Source organism: Xyrauchen texanus, chromosome 44, assembly GCF_025860055.1.
Source record: "Xyrauchen texanus isolate HMW12.3.18 chromosome 44, RBS_HiC_50CHRs, whole genome shotgun sequence".
Classification (NCBI taxonomy): Eukaryota; Metazoa; Chordata; class Actinopteri; order Cypriniformes; family Catostomidae; genus Xyrauchen; species Xyrauchen texanus.
Window position 1 is genome coordinate 18,522,117 of NC_068319.1, and position 22,652 is coordinate 18,544,768.

Sequence of the window (22,652 nt, forward strand, 5' to 3'; positions counted from 1 at the left end):
GGTTCCAATTATATGTTGTCCAATGTCTGTGTTTCTTTGTCTACTCTAACCTTTTCTTTTTGTTTTTCTGTTTCAAAAGTGACTTTTTCTTTGCAATTCTTCCCATGAGGCCTGCACCCCTGAGTCTTCTCTTTACTGTTGTACATGAAACTGTTGAGCGGGTAGAATTCAATGAAGCTGTCAGCTGAGGGCATGTGACAGAACGGGCATGTGAGGCGTCTATTTCTCAAACCAGAGACGCTGATGTACTTATCCTCTTGTTTAGTTGTACATCTGGCCTTCCACATCTCGTTCTGTCCTTGTTAGTGCCAGTTGTCCTTTGTCTTTGAAGACTGTAGTGTACACTTTGTATGAAATCTTCAGGTCTTTGGCAATTTCAAGCATTTTATAGCCTTCATTCCTCAAAACAATAATTGATTGATGAGTTTCTAGAGAAACCAGTTTTGTTTTTTTTGTTGCCATTTTTTAACCTATATTGACCTTAAGACAGACATGGCAGTCTATTGCATACTGTGGCAACTGTGTGTGTATGTGTGTGTGTGTGTGTGTGTGTGTGTGTGTATATATATATATTTGCTGTGGCATTGGAAGAATTCATTTGGAATTGGAAAATATGTAAATATGTTGTTTTTTCATTACCCAATTAGTGCTCTAGTCACCTGTGACCTTATTATACAGCGTACCTATGTGACTTGTGTTTTTTGCATAGCCGAATTTCAAACATTACAAGTAATCACGCTGGTAAGACAGACAGAAAACTATCGATGATGGTTATGTGGGATAGTGGTGTGTCGTGGGATATTTTAATCGTAAAAAGTGTGCCACGGCAGAAAAAAGGATTGAAAACATTGCATTAGGGGCCCATCCTTCCCTCACATCTACACTTCAGAGGGAAGAATATGGAGGAACAAATGCGACAATATTAAAAAGAAATAAACAAATAAATATGCCTGCAAAGAAATTAAAATAAAATGAATATATAAATAAATAACAAATCTGAGATAAATGAGGATTTGCACTTTTATTTCCTTATTTATGTATTATTGTAATTTATTTATTTCTACATTTATTTATTCCAACATGTATCTTCCTCGTTTATTTATTTGTATATGTTTATATTTCCATATTGTAAAATGTACCTGTGAGTAGAGCAATTCGAATAGGAAATGAATTAGCTCTATTGAATGAACGACTTTGGGCAAAATGACCAAAATCTTTCATCACTGTTTAAAGGTGGGGTATGTGATTTTCTTTTTTGACCATTTTTTCAAAATAACTTGAAATCCTGTTCCTAACCCACTTACTGGCTGTAAATTAGAAGCACTGAAATGAAAATTAAGCAATTTAATCATCTGTGGAACGGGCAGGACTCGAAAAACTCCAGCCAATCATTTTCAAGACCATCTAGAATCATTGGACAGAAAATGTGTCAATCAAACGGTTGTACCATGCCCCGCTCCCCCCACCACCCTGGCGCGCGTGTCCCGTTCGTGCGCATACTCAAAGCTCGTGACCCAGTAACAGGAAGCGATTGTATTTATGTATGGAGAATAGAGCTTTTATAGTGCTAGTGGGGTTGTTCCACATTTCTATGAATCCTGTTTTGAATAGAAGTCCGCTGTACAGACGCCAGGGCTGGCGATGTTCTTTTTTTTTTTTTACAGTTATGAGAAAATCAGCTCTACACCTTTCAAGAGTGGTATGCGACCCCCTCCTCCTGCTGTGTCAACAATTTGCTCTGAAAAATTGTCTGACAGGTGAATGCACTGTTTGACTAGTGAGTCTAGAACACTGCTAGAACACTGCGCATCTGAGTTTTCGCTCGTGCATGATTGCGCGTCCATGTTTTTCGAATGGGTGGAGTCAGGGCCAGCGTTGGAGGAGAGAAGGTAGGACCTTAGAGTTGTGTATTTTCAAAATCTGCCGGCCGTTTTGCAAATCACATACCCCACCTTTAAGTAATTTTATATATCTGTAACAGCCTATTTACCAAAATGTCCGAGACTTGGCAGACAATCTGAACAGAAACGGCAACGTCAACAGATCTAATAACCTGTACATATAATTAGCCAAACAAGGCAGCTCAGGGAGACCTGCGTGAAGTTGGCCCGAGAGAGAGAGAGAGCGAGGGAGAGAGATGCACGGCTATTCAAACGATATATTTCATATTATTATATATTTTTTTCCAACCACAAGATGTCACTGTGGCCTCTAAGCTAAACTCTAGAGCACGCTGAGCTTGATTGTTATACCTGAAGTAGAAAGCACGCCCCCTCATTACCATATGAACACAGAAATGTGGACATACATAAACGTGGATATAAAGAAATGTGGAAATATATAAATGTGGAAATTAATAAATATGGAAATATAAACATATATAAATAAATACATTTAGAAATAAATAAATTAGGGAATAAATACATGGGTAAATAAATAAATACAATAATACATAAATAAAGTAACAAAAGTGCAAATACTCATTTATGTCAGATTTAAAAATTAGTTTATTCACTATAATATACTCACTATTATTAATTTGTTACGTTTCTTTGCAAATAATTTTCTTTATTTATTCTTTATATTTTCATTGTTGGCCCTACATAGAAGTACTGCTACAACGTGACAAAGGAACACTGTTCCCACAAGCCCCGCCTATACGTCCAATAAGAGCGTTAATTTTGTGTTATTGGGCGGGGTTTATGTATTTGTATAGGTGGATGATTCGTCGGCTGGTAGCCAATGCGAGTGGTCTAGGGAGCGGTCTGGAGACACGTGAAATTTGTTCCCAAACTTTGACTATGGAGATGCGCGCTCACGGGCCGTCAGCGGTGGAAAACGGGAGGAACATTAAAGGACCATTGTGCTACACAGGCGTCTGTTCGTATACCTGGTCTGAAAACTTCACTTTGGATTTAACTGAAATACATTTATAAGGTAAGGAAAGCTGTAGATTGTCATTATCATTTTATTTAATGTGTTCATTGTCTTGCATCCTTCGTATAAGTGTCTAAATAGTCATGGGCTTGTCAAATAATGTTTTTTTTTAACACGTAAACATTACGTCTTTCTTTATTATTGTCATTGCATGATGACAATACCAGCTCTTGGCATGCCTAACATAACGTTTGTTGTAAAATAAACCTAAGAGCATGCTCTAATAGGATGACACGTTTTATGGCTGTGTTAAAAGTTGCATGATCAAATGACTTCATTATAACTCACTATTTTTAAGCATGTTTGTTTGTTTAAAATGTGTATTGTGCATGAGTTTGATAACTATAAAAAAAAAATTTGATTTTGATTTAGCAAGTGATTATAAGGTGACCACAAGTTTACAGATATATGGCACTCGTTCAAATGTATCTTTTTTTTTACTGCTGGTCCATTAAACAGATTCTTTCATCCGCAGATCATAGTTACAGTACAGTTTAGGACAAGACTAATTAAAAGATAATAACAAAATATTTATACATTTTTAATAGTTACTGACTTTTTATTACACATATCAAATTTTAATTGATGCATTGATGTAATAAATAATTATTTAAAGGGGTTTTCTAAAACCCAATGCATGATGCACAGAAGAAACAGAAATTTGTTAGGGTAAGGTAAAACATGTAAAAAAAAGAAAAGCATTTCATGAGGTAATCCTACCAAAATAAAAAATAAATAAATAACAAATAATACAGCTGTCATATGCTCATCTTCCTGCTTCCTTCTTCATCTTGTGCATTAAGTTACACATAAAATCATGTGGTAACTGTAGGTTTTTAAAGCGATAGTCAACCAAAAATGAAAATTCTGTCATCATTTAATTGCCCTCATGTTGTTCCAAACCTGTATGACTTTATTTTTTTTCGTCAGTGGAACACTAAAGGAGATGTTAGGCTGAATATTGGGAACTGAAAGCCTCAGTCCCCATTTACTTTCTTTGGTAAATAAAAAAATATAGAGCAAAAGAGATTCACATTCTTCATACATATCAGCACCTGTTGGGCAGGGATCGTAAAAAAGGACTGAATAGGACTATTGGTCTGTTTCTCACCCACACCTATAATATCACTTCTGAATATATAGATTTAACCACTAGAGTCGTATGGATTACTTTTATGCGGCCTTTATGTGCTTTTTGGATCTTAAACGTTCTGGTCTCCATTCACTTGCATTGTATAAACCTACAGAACTGAAACACACATCTAAAAATCTTTGTTTGTGTTCAGTAGAAAAAAGTATATCATACAAAGGGTGAGTAATTGATGAGAGAATTTTTATTTTTGGGTGAACTATCCCTTGAACACAATTAGGGTAGCTGCAGCCCGAAGATCTCCAAATAGGGGGCCGGAAACTACAAAAGTGGGCGGGGTAACTCCAAGAGGTGGTTGGTACACTTTCACAGGAACGCCTTTGCTCATTAAAATGTACCGATAAAGATGTCTGTCAATCATCCTTTTATCCTTTAACAATGTACTCTCAATTGAACGATGCAAACTGTCTGCATTAATTAAGAGTCGTTACTAAATGTATAAAGTCCTCTTTTTAATGAATACACTATTTCCACAAACAATATAATCAGATAAGATTGTAAAGACAAATAAGTACCATGTTTGAATACCATGCTAATGCCTTTGCCTTTACTGTAGGCCTACAATGTGACCACCACAGTACATTTTTGTAAGGGATTTCAAAGTTGTAGTTACCCCAAACAGACTGCTCTTTGAATTAATCTTTTATTTTTACTAATAATTACATTCACTCGCTGTTTTGGCATTCTTAACCATTGAATTAAATTATTTGATAATCCCATAGATAAATAGCGTACTCAGCACTTCTTGTTTCCACATGTTTGGCTGGCACATTGTCCAAATGCATATCTGTGTATTTTTAGTAAAGAATAGGAAGTACAGTCATGAGACAGAGATGTTTTTTTTTTGCACAATAATAGCTGGCAGCGCCTTCACACACACAAATACACACCCACATGTGCAGAGCCGGATTATCCATAAGGGCACTTGGGCCAGTGCCCAGGGGCACCAACCATTCACAACCACTAGGGGGCACCACATGACACAAGCTTTAAAAATATTTTTCGTAAATTGTTATATTATTAACTTGAAATTCTTGAAAGACCATACATAACTTGTTTATGAACACTAATTTAACAATAATAATAATAATAATAAATTATAAATAAATGAAGATTACATGACCACTATCACTCCCCCCCTCCCCAATCTGTCACAGTTGAGTTGGTCCACAACAATTACGCGCAAATGTGTCATTTTTTTAACGGCTACTACAGAAAATGAATCAAAATCCAAAATGGACAGACGGCAATTGAGTGGTTTCGCAAAAAGAAGATTAAAGAAAGAGAAGGATGCTAGACGTTTAGCTACAATAAAAAATGTTCCAGGGATCGACAAATTTTTTGTTAAATCACTAGTTTTTTTGGGAGAACACGGGAATTGCAGACACCAGCAGCACTAAGTCTGACACCGCTGGCGCTGCTAGCGGGGGAGATGCAGCAGCTGCTAATGTTAGTCAGGGCGTCGGCGATGACCGCCAGGCGAATGAGGATATTCTCCTTGTCCTTGGGGGAGACAGGAGCGAGGAAGACTCGGGTGAGGAAGAGGACATTAATGAAGATAAATATTAGGGGTGGGACGGTACATGTAAGTTATTCGTATTGAACCGAAACGGTACGGGCGTCACGTCTCGGTGCACGAATTTACACGGAGAATACACGGTATAAAAATAAATAAAACTAAATAGCGATACATATCGCTCTATTTCGCATAATGAACAGTCTGATCAAGATTGCAATGCAATGTGTGTGTGTGTTTGTGTGTGCGCGCGCGCGCGTGATCGAACTTTTTTTTTTGGGGGGGGCCTTTTGAGGTATAGTGCCCAGGGGCACCACACTGTCTTGATACGGCCCTGCACATGTGTTAGTGTCAGGTGAACAGACACATCAAGTACACGCTGACACAAGTAACGCATTCGACTTCGGTAGACTGTGTTGATATCGTAATTACTATAAATATCGCGCAATTACAAAAGAGTACAACGAGTACGCCCACCAATGAATGCCTAACAATATCTAATAAGTTATACAGAATCATTCGTCTATTTTAAGTCGTTTTATTGACTGTCATAATAGGAAAATTATTGAAAAACAGCAAAAACGCATTATTGTCCTAAAAAGCTAGACGCAGTACTATGAATATAACAGAACACGTCTCGAGACGTTATTTTTAACTGACACGGCGTCTAAAACACGCTGCGCTCCTCCGGTTTACAGAGAAAAAAAACAATGGTAAAAGAGCACAGACAGACACAAAAAAGGCGTTCTGAGTGAACTGCTCTTAATGCGTCTCTACAGCAGTTAATATTGTTATGTTAGTTCCATTAGACTAGAGCCTTGTCCTTGCCTCACGTCTACACTTCTGAGGGAAGTACTGCTACAACGTGACAAAGGAACACTGTTCCCACAAGCCCATACGCCCAATAAGAGCGTTAGTTTTGTGTTATTGGGCGGGGTTTATGTATAATAGGCGGATGATTCGTCGGCTGGTAGCCAATGCGAGTGGTCTAGGGAGCGGTCTGGAGACACGTGAAATTTGTTCCCAAAGTTGAACGATGTTGATGCGCGCACACGGGCTGTCAGCGGTGGAAAACGGAAGGTACAGTAAAGAACCATTGTGCTACACAGGCGTTTGTTCGTATACCTGGTCTGAAAACGAAATTAAACTTCACTTTGGATTTAACTGAAATACATTTATAAGGTAAGGTAGATTGTCATCATAATTGTATTTAATGTGTACATTGTCTTGCATCCTTAGTATAAGTGGCTAATAAGTCATGAACTTGTCAAAAATGTTTTTTTTTTAACACGTAAACATTACGTCTTTCTTTATTATTGTCATTGCCTGGTGACAATACCAGCTGTTGGCATGCCTAACATAACGTTTGTTGTAAAATAAACCTAAGAGCATGCTCTAATAGGATGACACGTTTTATGGCTGTGTTAAAAGTTGCATGATCAAATGACTTCATTATAACTCACTATTTTTAAGCATGTTTTTTTGTTTAAAATGTGTATTGTGCATGAGTTTGATAACTATAAAAAAATATCTGATTTTGCTTTAGCAAGTGATTATAAGGTGTCAGTCAGTAGTTCAACAAGTTTAAAGACAGATGGCACTCATTCAAGTTCCCTTACGACTCAGTCCAATTGACACTGCGTTTATTAACGCTTAAGGTGCGTACACACTGCCAGCGACTTTATCGCTGCAGGTCTCCAGTGGCTGGCGGTGAAGTCGCTAGTGGGTGTTCCCACTACTGGTCGCCTAGTAACGTTTATAAATGACATTCACGGATGCCACTCCATTGCTGTTGACAGCGAATCTCTTTTCTTGCCACTAAAAACAAACATTTTGGAGGGAAAAGACTAAATATAAATGGAATCAGTACATAAAATGCTTTATATCAAAGATGAATGAGAAACAAGGCGTGTTGTTTGCCATAGCGGCTGTTTATCTGCGGCGAAAATGCAAACGCCGGTCTGCCTGGGTCCATAAAATCCCCGCGATCTCAGATACACCTTTCCACGCAGTATTTTTCTTAAAAATGTCCTTGAACGTGGGAAGAGACATATAGAGCACTGGAAAATTGCTAACAGCAAGAATTAGCCTTTCATCCACCTTTCCGTTACTGCAGGAGCTGAGAGAGAGAGAAAGGATCACGTGAGCTCTCCCGTCGTCTCTCCTATTGGCTGTCGCTTCCTTTAGTCGCTCCAAAGTTGAACTTTTCTCAACTTTGTCGCGTCGCTGGACACGCCCACATCTAGCGGCAACGGTCGTGACAGCTCGTGTCGCCGGAAGTCGCTGTGCTCGCATTGAAAATGAATGGTATTGAGTCGCTGTCGCGCGCGATGTCGCTGGCAGTGTGTACGCACCTTTATGGGGAGTGCCTTCATACAAGACCTATTTGAAACATTTCTACAATAACGCCAATATTCTAATATTGGCTATGGTGTTTGAGCCCCGCCTGTTTTGGCTCGAAACTGACCACTGTAAAAACTGGTGCACAGACAAAATTTCCACAGAATTTCTACCTTCAAGACAGCGATCATCTTTTGTCTCGAAGCAATCTACCTTTCGCCATCGATACACACGAGTCAGCGGACAGAATATTCACAGCAGCGAGAAGACTCTCCGCTCCCCTGTAGTGCTCCTGTGAAAATCTTTCCACCTCGCCGCCCAGCGAGGGCGAGGAATGTTCAGGCACTACTGACAGGGAGATGCTCCGTGTCCTTACAAGGGCGGTCAAAGAGCTTCACCCTGACTGGTCTCCCCCAGAGGAACCTGAACAGTCGCACCTCAAGTTGAGATTGGCGTTCGAGGGAACAGCGTATCAATTCAAAGTCCTGCCATTCGGACTGTCTTTGTCTCCTCGCACATTCATAAAGTGCATCGGTGCAGTTCTCGCCCCTCTGAGACTGAATGGCATGCGCATCATGAACTACCTCGCCAATTGGCTGTTACTGCCATAATCAGAGGCTTTGTTATACCAGCCAGACTTACTGCTTCAGCCATTCTTTTGTGTCCGTCTCAGTTCAAACTGGAGAGAACATTTCCACTGTAACTTGTTACAGAAAACATTGGGATTTGTGGTGGCGGTCATTCCATTAGGTCTCTTACAAATTAGATCCCTTCAGTGCTGGCTGAAGCGCCTTGTGCCGCGACGTGCTTGGCGCCAAGGACGCATGCGCATCATTATATCCCACCACTGTATAGCTGCTTAGCACTACGGACAGCTCCTGCATTTTACCAGCATTCTTGCCTTAAAGGCTTTTCAGTCAGAAATATCAAACTGTCATGTCCTGGTTCGCTCAGACGACATGACAGTTGTGGCATATATAAACCGCCAAGGCAGAATTCAGGAGACTTCACCCTCAAACTGTATTGAGGATTTGGGAAATATCTGGCAAAGCAGAAATCAATCTATTTGCCTCAGTGGAGAATACGCACTGTCCCCTCTGGTACTCGAAGTCTCAAGTTGTCAGGCAGAAAGTGGTGACGACGGATGCTTCCAACACAGGTTAGGGGACAGTGTGTAATGGACGGCCAACTTTTGGCACCTGGACAGGTGCGATGAGGGCATGGCACATCAACCACTTAGAGCTATCGGCTGTAATTCTAGCCTTAAAGGCTTTCAGTCAGAAATAGTGAGCTGTCATGTTGGTTCTATTTGTTGCACAGAAATGGCCAACCAGCTATGGTTTCCGGAAATTATGGAGATCCTGTACAGCTCACCATGGGAAATACCACTGAGGAGGGATCTCCTCTCTCTGGCGCATGGCACAATCTGGCATCCCCAGCCCCAGCTGTGGAACCTGCATGTGTGGCACCTGAACGGAGCGCACTGCACATGCCAGAACTGACGCGTTCAGTCATGAATGCCATTTTACAAGCCAGAGCACCATCCACAAGACACACTAAAATGGAAGGTGTTCACTGATTGGTGTCTCTCACACAGCAAAGACCCAGTAAACTGACCCATACTTGAAATTCTAATATTTCTTCAAGAGCAATTAGGCGCAGGACTCACCCCATCAATGCTCAAAGTGTATATGTGGCAACTATATCTGCGTATCACGCACATGAAACCTGTGCCTCTATAGATAAGCATGATTTAATCATAAAGTTCCTTAAAGGAGCAAGATGATTAAACCCACCTCGGCCGGCTACAGTCCCGACTTCTTCGCAGTGCTCCCCTTCAAGCATTTGGACTACTGCTGGCTCCAGTCTCAGTAAAACAGGTATGTGACATGCATGCATTATCAGTCGACAATTCATGTTGAGTTTGGCCCGGTCTTTCAAGAGCCACTGTCAAACCCAGGAAAGGCTATGTACCCAAGGTCCTGACCACACCCTTCAAAGCGGCATACTCATGTCGGTCGCCGTCCCATAAGACTGCGGCGCCATGTTTCCTCTCTGGGAAGTTATGTTGTGTAGTGCGGCGTGATGGGAATCTGTTCCCCATATGTGCTAATAAACGCAATGTCAAGTGGACCGAGTCGCAAGGGAACGTCTCGGTTATGTACGTATCATCAGTTCCCTGAGACAAAGGGAACGAGACATTGCGAACACTAGCCACACTACAAGTCTCAAGAGTTCTTGAGGCACGAGAGATGTGCTCCTGGTTCTCAGTCAGAAATTCTGAGGAAATGGTGTCTGTGACCCTGTTTTATTGGCAGTTAGTTTCGAGCCAGGAGATCCAGAAATCACATAAAGTTCAGCTTAAAAAGCTTAAAAGTAATCCATACGACTCCAGTGGTTAAATCTATATATTCAGAAGCGATATGATAGGTGTGGTTGAGAAACAGATAAATATTTAAGTCCTTTTTACTATAAATCTCCACTTTCACTTTCACATTATTCTTTTGTTCTCCATTTACTGCTTATCTCCTCTGACTGATACTACCTGATGAATATATTATTGGATGGAAACCTAATTACAAATTCAAATGAAATGGAAAATACTGTAAGAATTGATCTGTGAATGATCTGTGTAACTTTACTTTATGATTCTCTGCATACATTTTATAGGCAATGACTTGAAATTGCAAAGGAATTCTTATCTCTTCATATCTCTCTTTTTCCTGAGGTACCAAGCCTCAGATATGTCCTTAGCATCTCTGTCTCTTGCAGATGTTAGTATTGTGTGCTGATGTTGCCTGAAAATATTTAGAAACATTTTGTTTATTCTTTTGTCCCACCAGATGGTGTAGAACGCCAGTTTCCTCAGTCTAAGGACTATTAAGTGGATGAATCTACAAAAAATAAGGAGTGAAATCACTACAATTTAGAAATTGTACGGAGGATTTCTCATGCATGACCCCTTGGTCTCAGACACTCCTTGCTTTAATTATTCCATTATGAGTAATGACAACTTCCAAACACCTGTGAGCAGTGGTACGAGAACGGGGAAGGAAATAATGCACGAGGATGAAGGGTTTAGCCAAAGGAATTCATCTGCCGAAATGAGCGACAGTTCCTTAGACAATCACAGCCAGCTTGTCTGTCCCAGGCTGGACATCTCTACAGAGCCTCAGCCATCACATTCTGATGAAAGAGATGCCCACTCGAGTGGGAATGACTCAACTGGGAGGGAGAGCGAAGGGCAAATGGGAAGGGGAGCATCCACCTTCAGGTCTCACAATGGAAAGGGTTCAACCACAGAGACTACAGAAAACAAGAGGTAGCCAAATGGAAATTGGTCTTTTAAAGGGCTAGTTCACCCAGAAACAAAAATTCTCAGTCATCATTTACTCAACCCTAATATTCCAAACCATATGACTTTATTTGTTTAGTGGAACTCGAAAGGAGGTATCTTGCTCTTTTCCATACAATGAAAGTGAATGCTGACTACAAATGTCATTGGTCCCCATCCACTTTTATTGTATGGAAAAGAGTAGCTTGGGCATTTGGCATAGTGCTTAATATTAAATATCTCCTTTTGTGACATGCATCTACAACTTAAATAGCTGTAAATAATGCTCCTGATGGAATATAATAGTAAAATAATACACAAATATGTTAAACCTGTTCACTTTCCATACAATGAAAGTGAATGGTGACTGAGGCTAACATTCTGCCTAACATCTCCATTTGTGTTCCATGGAAGAAAGTCTTATGGGTTTGGAACAACATGAGGGTGAGTGAATGATAGCAGACTTTTTATTTTCGGGTGGCCTATCCTTTTAACATAATTATGCTTCAATCTGTGTAGACTTAAATTATTTGTTATTTTTATGTGCAAAAATCTCCTCAGCTCAAATGGAAACAGTCCCTCCCCACCAAGCAGCTCGGTTTCGTATAGTCTTTTGAGTGGCAGCTCAGAGCGGAACCACCCAAACTCCCAGCAACCCAAAGGTTGCAGCAATGAACAGCCAGCCCGGTTGCAGACTCAGCGAGAGCTGCTGAAGGCCCTACGCGAGCTCAAGATTCGCATGCCAAAGGAACGACGTGGAAAGGGTCAATCTAGCACTCTGGCCTCCCTCCAGTATGCTCTAAGCTGCGTCAAACAAGTCCGGGGTAAGTTAAGCCAATGAAATGCAAGAGTTTCTAAGGCTATATTCGCTCAATCAGTATTTGGGATTGGCAACTGTACTATCATGTATAACTCTCAAATTGTCCTGTTCATACAGCAGTATACTGTCTGAAATTTGTAAATATTTCGATATTCAAACACATTCTTGCGCTAAAAAATGCTAGATGTAGCACAACGAATAGAACACATATGTGTCTCAAGATGCATTTTTAAAATTGGAAATAATTGTTGTAATCTTGTAAAAATGTAGCACTCCTGTACAAGATGATAACAAAACAGTGAGCACAGCGGTCAAAAACATCCTTCTAGCACATTTTTACGTAGAAAAACAAATGGAAAAAAGCACAGATGGATGCAAAAACACTTTGGGTGAGAACGGCCCCTAAAACAGGACTGATAGACATATTCTGCTACTTTGTGAGTGTAGACTTGGAAACTAGATTGAAATACATAATTAAAATGTTTTATTCCAAAGTTTTACTTCCTAAAGTAAAAGTGAATCTCAATTTGGGTGTCTCCATGTTCTGTTATGTGTGCTTGCAAAGTTGCTAATGAATGGATGTGATCTATTCTGTTGCAGCTAATCAAGAGTATTACCATCAGTGGAGTATAGAAGAGAGTCATGGGTGTTGTTTGGACCTGTCGTCATATACTATTGAAGAGCTAGACAACATTACATCAGAGTACACCCTTCAAAACACGGTATGACCGGACAGGATACCTCATACACATCAGGCCTTGAGTCTTCAGAAAAATGTTTTTCAACAATACATGTTCAATAATATTTTTTCTATCTTTCATCTTAGGACACGTTCTCTGTGGCAGTTTCTTTCCTCTCTGGTAAAGTGGTTTACATTTCATCCCAGGCAGCCTCTCTGCTGCGCTGTACACCCGAGAGGCTACAGGGGGCGCTGTTTTCTGAGCTGCTTGCGCCACAGGATGTCAGCACCTTTTACAGCAGCACCGCTCCCTGCCGTCTGCCGCCATGGGCGTCCTGTGCTGGAACCAGTATGTGGGAGTTTCTTTTACTGTGCATACATAGTAAACAAATGTTATATATATATGTTATAATTGCCAAATACACAGGGTTCGTAGAAAGTGCTTGAAGTACTTGCATTTGGCATTTTCAAACTCCTGGAAAATCCTTGAGAATAGCAATTTTTACCAAGAGGTGCTTAAAAAGTTCTTGAATTATAGAAAATCATAAAATATGTTGTTTAAATCATTTAATAAATGAATTATATTTTTGGAAAAACATGACGACAGACCACTTCTGAAGCAGACAGCACATAGACGGCACTGTCACATGACACCTGTTACTTTTGGCAGCGCTGTTAAGAATGGACCAATCACAATCAAGTTTTACTGGAGGATTTAAAAAAATATATATTTTATAGATACTGCTGTGGCAGATTTACCAAGTATGAATCCTTACAACTATCAGTTTTAAATAAAAAATACTCTCCAGAGTGAAAAAATTAGATGAGATGTAAAATGTTCTGAGATTTGAATGCAGATCAATGGAGGATTCAGTTTTGTGAGCCGTCTAGCGCCCCCTTCTGTAAAGGCAGCTTTGTGTCTCACAAAATAGATTTTGTCTGACAACATTTGGGTCAATATCAAAATATGTTGACAAACATGTCTCTTTACTTTTTTAGTCATGAAAAAGGTTTCAAATAGCAAATAAATAAAATGTATCATTCTATAACCTAATCTTTAATGATATGAAATGGCTCGACACAGTTTTGCAAATTGTTTAGAAAATATATTTGAAATTGTCAATTGCTTGAAAAAAATCCTTGTCCCCTTCAGCTGGTACACACCACTTCTATGACATGTAATGTTATTTATGTATTTATTTTGTAATTGTTTTTAATATAAGTATTAGTGCAAGGCCGAACATGTGTATAAAAAGCAAAACAACATTATTATTAATAATTTAAATAATAAAAAAAAATGGGGCCTGAGTATTGATGCTGACTACAACTCCTGGAGTCGCGAGTTCGATTGAAGGGTGTGCTGAGTGACTCCAGCCAGGTCTCCAAAGCAACCAAATTGACCCGGTTGCTAGGGAGGGTAGAGTTACATGGGGTAACCTCCTCGAGGTCGCGATTAGGGGTTCTCGCTCTCAGTGGGGCACGTGGTAAGTTGTGTGTGGATCGCAGAGAGTAGCATGAGCCTCCACATGCTGTGAGTTTCCACAGTGTCGAGCCATGTGATAAAATGTGCAGATTGACTGTCTCAGAAGCGGAGGCACCACCCGGATTGAGTTGATTAACCGCACCACCATGAGGACCTACTAAGTATTGGAAATTGGTCATTCCAAAATTGGGGAGAAAAGGGGAGAAAAAAAGGGGAGAAAAAAATTGAAAAGTAATGTTTGTCCCTTATTTCATGGCATTGGTGTTATCAAAGTTTAAGTTTTTTAAAATATAAAAAGTTGTGGAAAATAATTAAGGTCAAAGTTCAGAGGTGTAAGTGCCCTTACCGCTTCTCTCTCTCTCCGGATGGGCACTTGACCACGCCCCTGCTGCCACAGTTATTCACATTTTAACAAATATTTGATGTTGTACCCCATTGAACCCTCAAAATGTGGTGTTGTAACCCATTTAACCGTCATTAGTGTTAACTTCATTCATGAAAAAAAAATTCATAAAAGAAAGAACGACTGCCAAGTTGTCCTTTATGAATAAAAATTAATGTCAACATGTCGTGAAATGTTTACCTTCAGCGTTTATAGGCAAAAACTGAACTGAATAGAAAATGTCAATATTTTGTAAGTTGGAAAGTCAAAATTTTTTGAGAATGACCCTGTGGAACGCTCTCGCTTCGAGAGAGGAAAAACACAGGAAAAAGGGTTGTGATAACGACTCGGTTACTAACGTAACCTCGGTTCCCTGAGAGGAGGGAACGAGTATTGCGTAAGTAGCTTACGCTATGGGAAAACTCAGTTTCTCGAGAAATATTGAAGTCTTTATGTAAAACGCATTGCAGCTGCACAGCAGACAGCAATGAGCGAGGCAGCTCGGTCATTGGCTGTGCTGCGGCAACTTGCTCGAACCAATGACGGGGCGACTCTGAACGCGCGACCAATGAGCGCGCCACCGCCGTGTGCTCAGAGCCAGCCAAGATTAGCATGGTTAAGGCTATATATTAGGCGCCCCGTCATGAGAGTTCTTTAGGTTCAATCGACTGAAGCGAACTGACCAAGCACAAGCACGGCAGCTTAAGCAATACTCGTTCCCTCCTCTCAGGGAACCGAGGTTACGTTAGTAACCGAGTCGTTCCCTATCGAGAGGTCTCTCCTATTGCGTAAGTAGCTTACGCTATGGGAACACCATGCAAAACGCTGTGCGTGCTGACTTCGCTCTGTAAAGCCAGAGGCAGATGCCTGAGCCTTAAAGCAAAGTGATTATTCCACGAGCCGGCCAACGGCAAGCTACATAATGGGATAGTATAGAGCGCCTTCCAAGGTGGTCCATGGTGGGGCGCTCATAGTACAAACACAAGCACATATCTTATGTACTGAGTTTTCTATGTACTGATATGCATAAAAAATCCTTTAAGTCAGTCAGAGACGGACCTATAAGGGAGGAGATAATGCTCAGCATATACATACTCCAGTCCATTCTATAATCAGGCTGATAGAATGTTGGAATGCAATGAGGGGACCTGTAGGTTATAAAACCTGATAAATGTCGAAGGTGAGGCCCAGCCTGCCGCCGCACAAATATCTTCAATGGGTATCCCACTCGACCACGCCCACGAGGAGGCCATGCTCCTCGTAGAGTGAGCTCTGACGCCTATAAGGGGCATTGAAGGCCCTTGGCTTCATAAGCCAGCGCTATAGCATCCACTATCCAGCACGATACTCTTTGCTTTGAAACTGCGAGACCTTTAGTGCGGCCGCCAAAGCATACGAATAATTGTTCCGTCTGTCTGAACAGGGCAGAACGTTCCAAATATACTCTGAGCGCCCTGACCGGGCAGAGTAAATTAGCGTCGCTTTCGTCTGCTGGGGACGATAGCGCTGCCAGAGATATCACCTGTACTCTGAAGGGTGTGGAGAGCACTTTAGGAATATACCCGTGCTTTGGCCTAAGGACAACTCTGCAGTCGTTAGGTCCAAATTCCAGGCAAGCAGCGCTTGATGACAGCGCATGCAGGTCGCCCACTCTCTTGACTGAGGCGAGCGCCAGCAAGAGCACAGTTTTGAGCGAGAGCTGTTTAAGGTGCATGGTTCGGAGAGGTTCGAACGGGGCACTCTTGAGTGCGTCCAGGACCGTGGCCAGGTCCCAGATCGGCACCGAGGGGGGGCGAGGAGGGTTCATCCTCCTAGCGCCTCTTAGGAAAGAATGATTAGGTCGCTTTTCCCTAATGAACGTCCTTTATCAGGATTGTGTGACGCCACTATGGCAGCCACATAGACTTTGAGCGTGGAGGGTGTGCGGCCTGCCTCCAGCAGCTCTTGCAAAAAAGGCGAGTACACTTGGTATCCCGCACGATTTGGGGTTCAAGCTCTTGGTATCACACCAGTCACTGAACACTTTCCACTTTTGGGCATATAAGCGCCTTGTAGAGGGCGCTCGCGCCTCAGTGATGGTTCTCAAAACTCCACTGGGGAGGTTCTCGGGAACCCGTTGAGGGGCCATGCATGGAGGGCCCATAGATCGGGGCGGGGATGAAGAATCATCCCGTTGGCCTGCCTGAGGAGGTCTAGCCTCAACGGAATCGGCCATGGGGCAGATTGCATCATCTGCATCAGTTCTGGAAACCACGTCTGGTTTTTCCAGAGTGGGGCTACCAGGAGCACTGCACATTTCACTTCCCTGATCCGACTGATGACCTGAGGTAGCATCGCGATCGGGGGAAAAGCATACAAGGGGCGGCTCGGCCAGACTTGGGCGAGCGCGTCCATGCTCTTTGAGAAGAAAAGGGGCAAAGAGGTCGACCTCTGCCTCGCCAAAGGTTTGCCATAACCACTGAACCGTCAGGGGGTGGAGAGACCATTCTCCTGGGAGAACCTTGTCTCTGGACAGCATGTCCGCTCCCTGGTTCAGGGCGCCTGGCACATGCGCTGCTCTCAGCGAGCGCAGGTGGTGCTGTGACCATAAGATGAGCTCCCTGGCCATAGAGTGCAGGGAGCTCGACCTGAGTCCACCCTGGCGATTTATATACTGAAACTACCGTCATGTTGTCCGTTCGGACCAGGACGTGTTCGCTTTTCAGGTACGGAAGCAGGGCTCTGAGAGCCAAGGCGACCGCTTTCAGTTCCAGACAGTTTATATGTAGGCGCTTTTCCGGGTTTGACCAAAAGCCGGAGACAGGCCTGCCCTCGTAAAGGGCCCCCCATCCTATTTTGGAGGCATCTGTCGTGATCATTTTTCTCCGCGTATTTACGCCCAGACTCACGCCGGTTTGATACCAGTTGACGGCTTTCCAGGGCGTCAGGGCTTTTATACAGCCGTGATTCGCGCTGATCAAAAAGTGTCCCGAGCGCCACGCGTGAGTGGGGACACGGCTCTTGAGCCAGCGCTGGAGAGGACGCATGTGCAACAATCCTAGCTGGAGTACAGCTGATGCCGAGGCCATGAGACCGAGCATTCTTTGAAATCGTTTGACGGGGGCGCGCGCGCCCGTTCTGAATGATGTTGAAAGGCGTTGAATAGAGAGCGCGCGCTCTGATGAGAGGCACGCTGTCATCTGCACTGAGTCTAGCACTATTCCCAGAAAAGAGATATTCTGGCTGGGGGATAGCACGCTCTTTGCAAAATTGATTCTCAGACCCAGGCATTCTAGATGGCTGATAATCCAAGATCTGTGCGTCGTTAACTGACCCTCTGATTGTGCTATGATTAGCCAATCGTCGAGGTAATTCAGTATTCGCACTCCCCGCTGTCTCAGGGGAAAGTGCCGCGTCCATACATTTCGTGAATGTACGGGGGCCAATGATAGGCCGAATGGTAGTACTGTGTACTGGTATGACTGACCCTCGAAGCTGAATCTCAGAAAAGGCCTGTGATGAGGCGCTATCGGAATGTGAACGTAAGCGTCTTTCAAATCCACTGATAGAAACCAATCCCCGGGGCGAACTTGCGCGAGGATATGTTTGGTTGTTAACATTCTGAAGGAGCGAATCATTAAAGCTTTGTTCAGATGTCTGAGATCTAGGATGGGGCGGAGGCCACTGTCCTTTTTCGGGACGAGAAAATAGCGGCTGTAAAAACCCGCCTCGCTCATAGAGGGAGGAACAGTTTCTATAGCGCCCTTCTCTATCAGTTTGAGCACCTCGGTGCGTAGAACATGTGACACATCTTTCCTCACTTTCGTCTCGACCACCGCTGAAAAGCGGGAATTGAAGTGAGTAACCGTGTTTTATTATGTTCAAAAACCCATTTCGGCATGTCGGGGATTTTTTCCCAGGCTTTTGCTCGCACAGATATGGGCTGAATGCTGGCTGGGGGCATGTCGCAGTGACGTATGGGCCCCACCGGCAAATTGCCTTGTGCTAACACTGAGTTTACAGCTCTCAGAGGCGCAGGTGCGTGCTGAGCAGCCGTGTTGAGTGCCGAGTGCAGGGGTGCGTGTGAGAGTACAGGCACGCGCGCTATCTCCGGAATGCTTGCAGCATGAGTCGGAGAAATGCTTGAAACTGTATGGACAGAGTATTCGGGTGGGGGTGCATACATCATAATAGGCACGCGCCACTTTCATAAAGCTTCCTGCTCTTAGCGGGGAGTTTCTTGGCTCGCGTGTCGCATCTGTGATGCTCGTGGCATGAGCTAGAGAACTGTCTGGAACTGTATGGGCAGTGCTTATGGGTGGGGGTGCATATACTGTAGTAGGCACGCGCCACTTTCATAAAGCCTCCCGCTCGCGGCGGGGTTTTTGGCCATGCATACAGTGTTTGTGTGTAGGGGTGCATGCATCACAGCAGGCACGCTCGCTACCTTTATAGTATTTCCCACTTTTACTGGGGAAGTGTGTATAACTGTGGGAACAGTGCTTGTGTGTAGTGGTGCATACATGACAATAGGCACACGATCTACATTTATGGGGCGTCCAGCTCGAGCTGGGGAAGTATTTGGCACTGTTTGGACAGTATTGATATGTGGGAATGCGCACTTTAGTGTGGACACGTGACCCCTTAGTGACACAGGCAGAAAATGTGATTTCTGTGTGTTGCTGTTAAAACGGCGTTTGATTGCAGGTGAGCGAGTTCTGTGACTGGCCCATTGACTGCTGTACAGACATTTCCAGCCACCTGTAAGGGGACTGGGTAATGTTTTACATGTTTTGGAGATGGGAGGCGCCGCCCTGGCTCATTATAAAACGGTGTTTTATAAAAAATAAGTTAACTGAATGGATAAAATATTTTTATTTAAAATTAACAAAAAAAGAATTCGTTTTACTGATATCTAATTAAATGAAATACATTTTTGTGGTAATCAATATTATTCCACAAATACTGTCGACTGAGCTTAATTTGAATTGAACTCAAAATATTTATTTAACGTTCATGAAAGTGCTGGGTAAGAATAGCGATTTCTGATTCATCGCAATCTTCGTTTGAACTACCTCGATATCAATTATTAAATTCCAATATCTTTTACTCTAATTAATACATGGATCCATATGTCTTTGAATAGTGTATCTTTTAATACACTTTCAGTTTTTTACATTCAGTTGTTGATAAAAAATCCCATTTAATTCTAATCACACATGGATGCACTAAAGAAACCACGCACGTTTTCTCTCATTATATGTGCTAACTGGCTGATGCCGCTAGTTTTAAAGAGACGGTAAAGATTAACCTTGTGTTCTACATATCAATGTAAATACTTGAACATTTTACAAAATATATATGCAACACTATTTATGCAATTTCAAAACATTAATTGATGGAATAGACTGAATTTGAAAAAAAAATTAAAAGCTAAAATGTGACCATTTTTATATAAAAACGAATGATAAAATATAATTTGTAAAATTTATATTTTTGATTTGTTGTTAGACGGGTTGCTTAGAAGGTTCCTTTATAATTAATACCATAAGCTTAGACAAAATTTCTTTCATTTGTAAGCAAAATGGACATTGCAACAGAAATGCACCCAAATCAAATCCAGTTGAGATCGAGATTGAATCAAGAGCTTGTGAATCGGAATCGAATCAGGTATTCTGTATCAATAACCAGCCCTAGTACACAAGTCCTCATAATACTTTACAATAAATGTATCAAAGTAATTGCCTAGATATTTTTCTTTTCTCCAAATACATGTTTGCAATGTTTACTGTTCTTTATTTGCCGGATAAAAAAAAATAACCCCTCCATTACGCTATCTGCAAGGCTTTTCATGTGGAGGTCAAAGCGGTGCTTGGCGCTGGTGTTTTAGTGGTGTGTTGACACCCGACACAAATCATGTGAAAGCTCCTTTATTCTCCAAACTCATCTATGCTCAAAACTTCAAGCACACCTTGTTAGGATGAGGCATAATGTTGCTACAAGTAGTTCTTAAAAAAGCAACAACAAAGAAAATATTCTTTATAAGTGCCCAATCTGTCCAAAGCAAGCTGGGTAAAGTGAAAATGTGCTTGATGTGTGTGCAGCCTCACAGGTGGACTGTGCCGAGGAGAAGTCAATGTTTTGTCGGATTAGCAGAGGTAAAGACAGTGACGGAGAGATGAAGTATTACCCCTTCAGACTTACACCGTATCAGCTGACCCTAAGAGACTCTGACACATCTCACCCTGAACCCTGCTGCCTCCTCATTGCAGAGAGAGTTCACTCCGGTTATGAGGGTAAGGCAAGACAGTGTCCATGTCAAACACATAACAGGACACTAGAATACATTCACAGAATACCGCCATTAATTGTATGGATGTCAAAGTCAATACATTAACACATGAAAGTTGTTTTGTTATTGACTTATTGCATGAGTTCCATGTGTGCATTTCAATGAGTTTCATCCACAAAAATTGACAAACCTAATAATTACATAGGCCTTTTATTTAGGTGTCTTGGAACTGAATAGGTTAATTGAGTAAAATTATGACATCACAATTAAATATTTTTATAGATTGACAAGCCTACTTTATAAGTGTAATATTTATACTTAAATAATCACACATGACTTGTTTTGTTGTTATCTGTTCTCATCTTGTGTTCTTATTTTGACAAAACAGCTCCTCGTATCCCAGCAGACAAGAGAATCTTCACCACCAGTCACACCCCAAACTGTCTCTTCCAAGAAGTTGATGAGAGGTTAGCACTTTTGCCTTAAGATGTCTCTCACTCTTAAAGTACACTTTTTTAGTTGAATAATCCTCCTTCTCACTCATTTGCAGGGCTGTGCCTTTATTGGGTTACCTTCCTCAGGACTTGGTTGGAAAACCAGTGCTGATTTACCTTCATCCAGATGACAGACTCCTCATGGTTGCCATACACAAGAAAAGTGAGTCTGGCATTCTGGATACAGACCAGGGCTTGGTGATATAGTTAAATCTAAAACATATTGCAAATATTTGATATTTATCACCCTGGCCTAAATCTGATATGATTCAAAAGGGGAGTATTTGCAGCAGATTTTATTAAACTAGTTATCTTTCTCTCTCCATCAGTTCTCCAGTTTGCAGGAAAGCCGTTTGAACATTCTCCCCTGCGCATGCGTGCACGGAGCGGGGAGTACCTGACCCTCGACACCAGCTGGTCCTCCTTCATCAACCCCTGGAGCAGAAAGGTGGCTTTTATAGTGGGGCGCCACAAGGTTCGAACGTAAGTTGCTGCTCAGTTTTTTTATTTCATATAATAAAGCAACAAACTGTCAGAAATGGAAACTGTTGTGAAATTATAAATATATGAAGAACATCATTCTGTCATCAACACGAGTAAATGATGACAGTACTTCCATTAAAGTAGTCTCACCAAGCTTGTCCTCCATCATTCCCCTGCAGGAGTCCCCTAAACGAAGATGTGTTCACTGCCCCTGAGGTTGGGGAAGTAAAGACCGTGTCCCCAGAGGTGCTGCAGCTGAATGAACTGATCCACAGATACCTGGTGCAGCCCATTCACAGCGGCAGCTCTCAGGGTTACGGCAGCCTGGGCAGCAGCGGCTCCCACGAGCTCCAGCGAAGTGCCACCTCCTCCTCTGAAAGTAACGGACATGCTTCCGAGGACCAGATGAAACTCAGGAAACCAGTGAGAGCATTAATGTTTATAGATCTACATAACCGCATTTGAACTTGCATAACAAAATGTGCACACATACAGTATGTTGCCACATTGGTATCACAAATGTACTTGAGTAATCGAGTACTTAGAAGCGATCATGAATACAGTAGTTATGTTAATTCTTCATGATTTGCTTGACTGAAGAATATGTTTAAAATAAGATCTACACTTACATGAGATGAAGTCTCTAGTATCTTTTCATCTAATAAAGTTCTGAGACTTATAGTCTGAAGCAACTTATTTACAAAAACACAAACACACCAAAAGAAAAATGCTCACACAAACAGATGAAAACATGTCATAGAGA

General features: G+C 41.9%; 1 protein-coding gene across 2 annotated transcripts in view; it reads left to right on the forward strand.

Annotated features, from left to right (window-relative positions):
* Positions 1-2,768: 2,768 nt before the first annotated feature.
* The window catches only part of per1a (period circadian clock 1a), a 32,303-nt gene continuing 12,419 nt past the window's right edge, over positions 2,769-22,652 (forward strand). The window contains exons 1-10 of one of the 2 annotated variants that reach the window (XM_052117120.1): positions 2,769-2,937; positions 10,787-11,265; positions 11,839-12,101; positions 12,698-12,819; positions 12,924-13,125; positions 20,725-20,916; positions 21,301-21,379; positions 21,463-21,569; positions 21,736-21,889; positions 22,069-22,312. In XM_052117120.1, coding sequence (XP_051973080.1) covers positions 10,895-11,265; positions 11,839-12,101; positions 12,698-12,819; positions 12,924-13,125; positions 20,725-20,916; positions 21,301-21,379; positions 21,463-21,569; positions 21,736-21,889; positions 22,069-22,312 — 1,734 coding nt within the window. In that variant the 5' untranslated portion in view covers positions 2,769-2,937; positions 10,787-10,894. Of the gene's footprint in view, positions 2,938-6,632; positions 6,786-10,786; positions 11,266-11,838; positions 12,102-12,697; positions 12,820-12,923; positions 13,126-20,724; positions 20,917-21,300; positions 21,380-21,462; positions 21,570-21,735; positions 21,890-22,068; positions 22,313-22,652 lie in introns of those variants that run through there. The other variant, XM_052117121.1, reaches the window with a different exon arrangement.